The sequence below is a fragment of the Durio zibethinus genome, chromosome 21 (assembly GCF_047325235.1).
Source record: "Durio zibethinus cultivar Kanyao isolate XHJ-2024 chromosome 21, ASM4732523v1, whole genome shotgun sequence".
NCBI classification, from domain to species: domain Eukaryota; kingdom Viridiplantae; phylum Streptophyta; class Magnoliopsida; order Malvales; family Malvaceae; genus Durio; species Durio zibethinus.
The window spans coordinates 20,344,293-20,347,150 of record NC_143182.1 but is presented as its reverse complement, the minus strand read 5'-3'; the positions used below and the strand labels follow the sequence as shown (position 1 = coordinate 20,347,150).

Here is a 2,858-nt window from a genome sequence, read left to right as displayed (position 1 = left end):
CAACTTGGCTACTGCGGGCAATTAATCCCATAGTACGAGCAAACAGGGGCGATTACGCGCACCTGTATGGGGGCGGAGGTATGGGGGCCGGCTATTGAAAATCCAATTAAGAGCCTTCCGATTAACTTTTCAGCTTTAAATCTCCTTAAATTAAGAAAAATATTTTCCGAATCGATAAAAAATATATTGACATCTATTATGGTGAGTATTCCTCGAATATCAAAAAAAATTTATTCAAAAGGAGAAACTAAGAAAATTGAAAAGGATTGGCAAATAATAAATTCAAAAAAAAAAATATAGAGATCAAGTATAATATTTAGTGAAATTAATTATAATTTATAAAAAAGTTAAAAAAATTTTTGGAGGGATCAGGCTTTCTGTCTGTCCTTTGATTACACCCCTAAATTTATTGTGTGGTCGTATTTTCTTTCGATGCTAAAAATAAAAACAATTTAAAAAGTTAAACTATTATAATCTTTATATATACAAAATTAATTTTATGATTAATTCTTCTTATTTTATATTTTATAATTCTTTAAATTTCTTGTATTAGAGTTATATTCATAAGCTAATTTTATTTTTATGTTAATCATGTATATATTAAGTAAAATATTTGACTTCATCCTGTAAATAATAGGGTGCCCATTGCTAGGAGTTTGCTTCCAGCTAAATCTTAAAGTTCATCGTACATAAATTATTTTATTATTAAAACAATTTCCATGGTTTTAAAAAAAATCAACACACCCCATCAATTTTTGCTATAAAAACATCTGATCTGGCCTGCTGGCTATGCAGTGCCATTGAAACAAATTAGACAAGCATTTTCCTGTTTTCTGAAATGACTAGCAACTCAGAAAAACCCCTCCATCCCCTAGATCCAGTGAGCTTCACAGATGAGTCTAAAGCAGTGATTGATTTCATTGCTGACTACTATAAAAATATTGAGAAATACCCAGTTCAAAGCAAAGTTGAGACTGGATATTTGACGGCCAAGTTACCCGATTCTGCTCCATATTGCCCGGATTCACTAGAGGATATACTCGAAGATGTGAAAGAAAGCATTTTACCAGGCCTTACTCATTGGCAAAGTCCTAGTTTCTTTGCCTACTATCAAGCAAGTTCTAGCACTGCTGGCTTTCTAGGAGAGATGCTTTGCTCAGGTTTTAATGTGGTTGGCTTCAACTGGATTTCATCTCCAGCTGCAACTGAACTTGAATCCATTGTCCTGGATTGGATGGGCAAAATGCTTAAATTACCATCTTCATTTTTGTTCTCTGGAACAGGTGGTGGTGTCATACATGGTACTACATGCGAGGCTGTGGTCTGCACTTTGGCTGCTGCCAGAGACAAAGCCTTGAGAGAACTTGGTGGTAACTGGGAGAATATAACCAAGTTGGTGGTTTATGCATCAGATCAAACTCATTTCACTTTCCGAAAGGCCGCAAAATTGGTAGGCATTCCCCCATCAAATTTTCGACTCATTCAAACATCTTTTGCCACTGAGTTTTCAATGTCACCTGAGCTACTTCGTTTAGCTATTGAAGATGATATCGAATCAGGCCTGGTGCCATTTTACATATGTGCAACTATTGGTACAACAGCCTGCGGAGCTGTTGATCCTATTGCAGAATTAGGCAAAGCTGCCAACAAATACAAGCTTTGGCTTCACATAGATGCAGCTCATGCAGGTAGTGCTTGCATTTGCCCCGAGTTCAGGCATTTCCTTGATGGAGTAGAACTTGCCAATTCTGTCAGCATGAATCCACATAAATGGTTTCTCACAAACATGGATTGCTGTTGCCTGTGGGTTAAAGAACCTCGGTACTTAGTGGATTCATTGTCATCTAATCCAGAATATTTAGAAAACAATGCGAGTAAATCTAAAGCTGTGGTGGACTATAAAGATTGGCAAGTTGCATTGAGCAGGCGATTCAGAGCTTTGAAGCTTTGGATTGTGATCCGCAGGCATGGCGTGGCTAATCTTATGCACCACATTCGCAGCGATATCAGCCTGGCCAAGCAATTTGAGGCACTTGTAGCTAAAGATGACAGGTTCGAGATAGTGGTTCCTAGGAAGCTGGTATTGATTTTTTTCAGGCTTAAGCCCAAGCATGAGCTGGACAGCGGAGAATTGAACTGTAAACTGCTGGATGCTATAAATTCAAGTGGGCGAGCTTTCATGACTCATGGAGTGGTGGGTGGAATTTATGCCATACGCTGCGTAATAGGAGCAACTCTGACTGAAGAGCGTCATTTGAAGGATTTGTGGAACCTCATTCAGGAAAAAGCTAGATTTTTACTTCCGCAATACAATGAGTAAATTGTATCGTTAGTCTTTAATCATTTTGTAATTTTGCAGTTTCATCCCTGATTTAAAAAAAAGAAATCAATTCTTCATTTATGATCCTTTTACATTTGTTTCAAATTTTGTCACGTGGTACTTTGATAGAAATGTTCATGACTAATTCGGTCCAAAATTTAATGGGTAAATTTGAAATAAATTCATGGTTGAAAGGACAATTTTTTAAGTTGAAAAGTTAAAAAATTTTAAATTAAAGGATGAAAATAAAATTTTATAAAAAGCTCTCTATACACACAAATTTCATATAAAAAATATGTTAAGAAAAGTTGACGACAAATAACAAATTTATTTATCAAACTTATAGAAATTATAATTTCTGAAAATTTTTTTTATAAAGAAAATTTTTTGATTCTTTTCTTTAACAAAAATCCACTTTAAAGGTTAGGCAGACTTATTCTTGAATGCTTTAAGGGTTGTCGAAACTTGTTTTTGAATGCTTCAAGACTCTTGTTGACTTGATCTTGGATGTAAAATTTGCTTCAAAGGTCAGGCAAAC

General features: G+C 35.4%; 1 protein-coding gene across 1 annotated transcript; it reads left to right on the top strand.

The window, feature by feature from the left end:
- The first annotated feature begins 710 nt into the window (after positions 1–710).
- Positions 711–2,351, top strand: LOC111306300 (phenylacetaldehyde synthase-like). Its single transcript, XM_022904202.2, has one exon. It carries the CDS (start codon positions 839–841, stop codon positions 2,318–2,320), a length of 1,482 nt encoding a protein of 493 aa, XP_022759937.2. The 5' UTR covers positions 711–838; the 3' UTR covers positions 2,321–2,351.
- The last annotated feature ends 507 nt before the right edge of the window (positions 2,352–2,858 follow it).

Excerpts from the sequence above, each read along its gene's own strand:
- LOC111306300 (XM_022904202.2), top strand. The coding sequence starts at position 839 with ATGACTAGCAACTCAGAAAAACCCCTCCATCCCCTAGATCCAGTGAGC.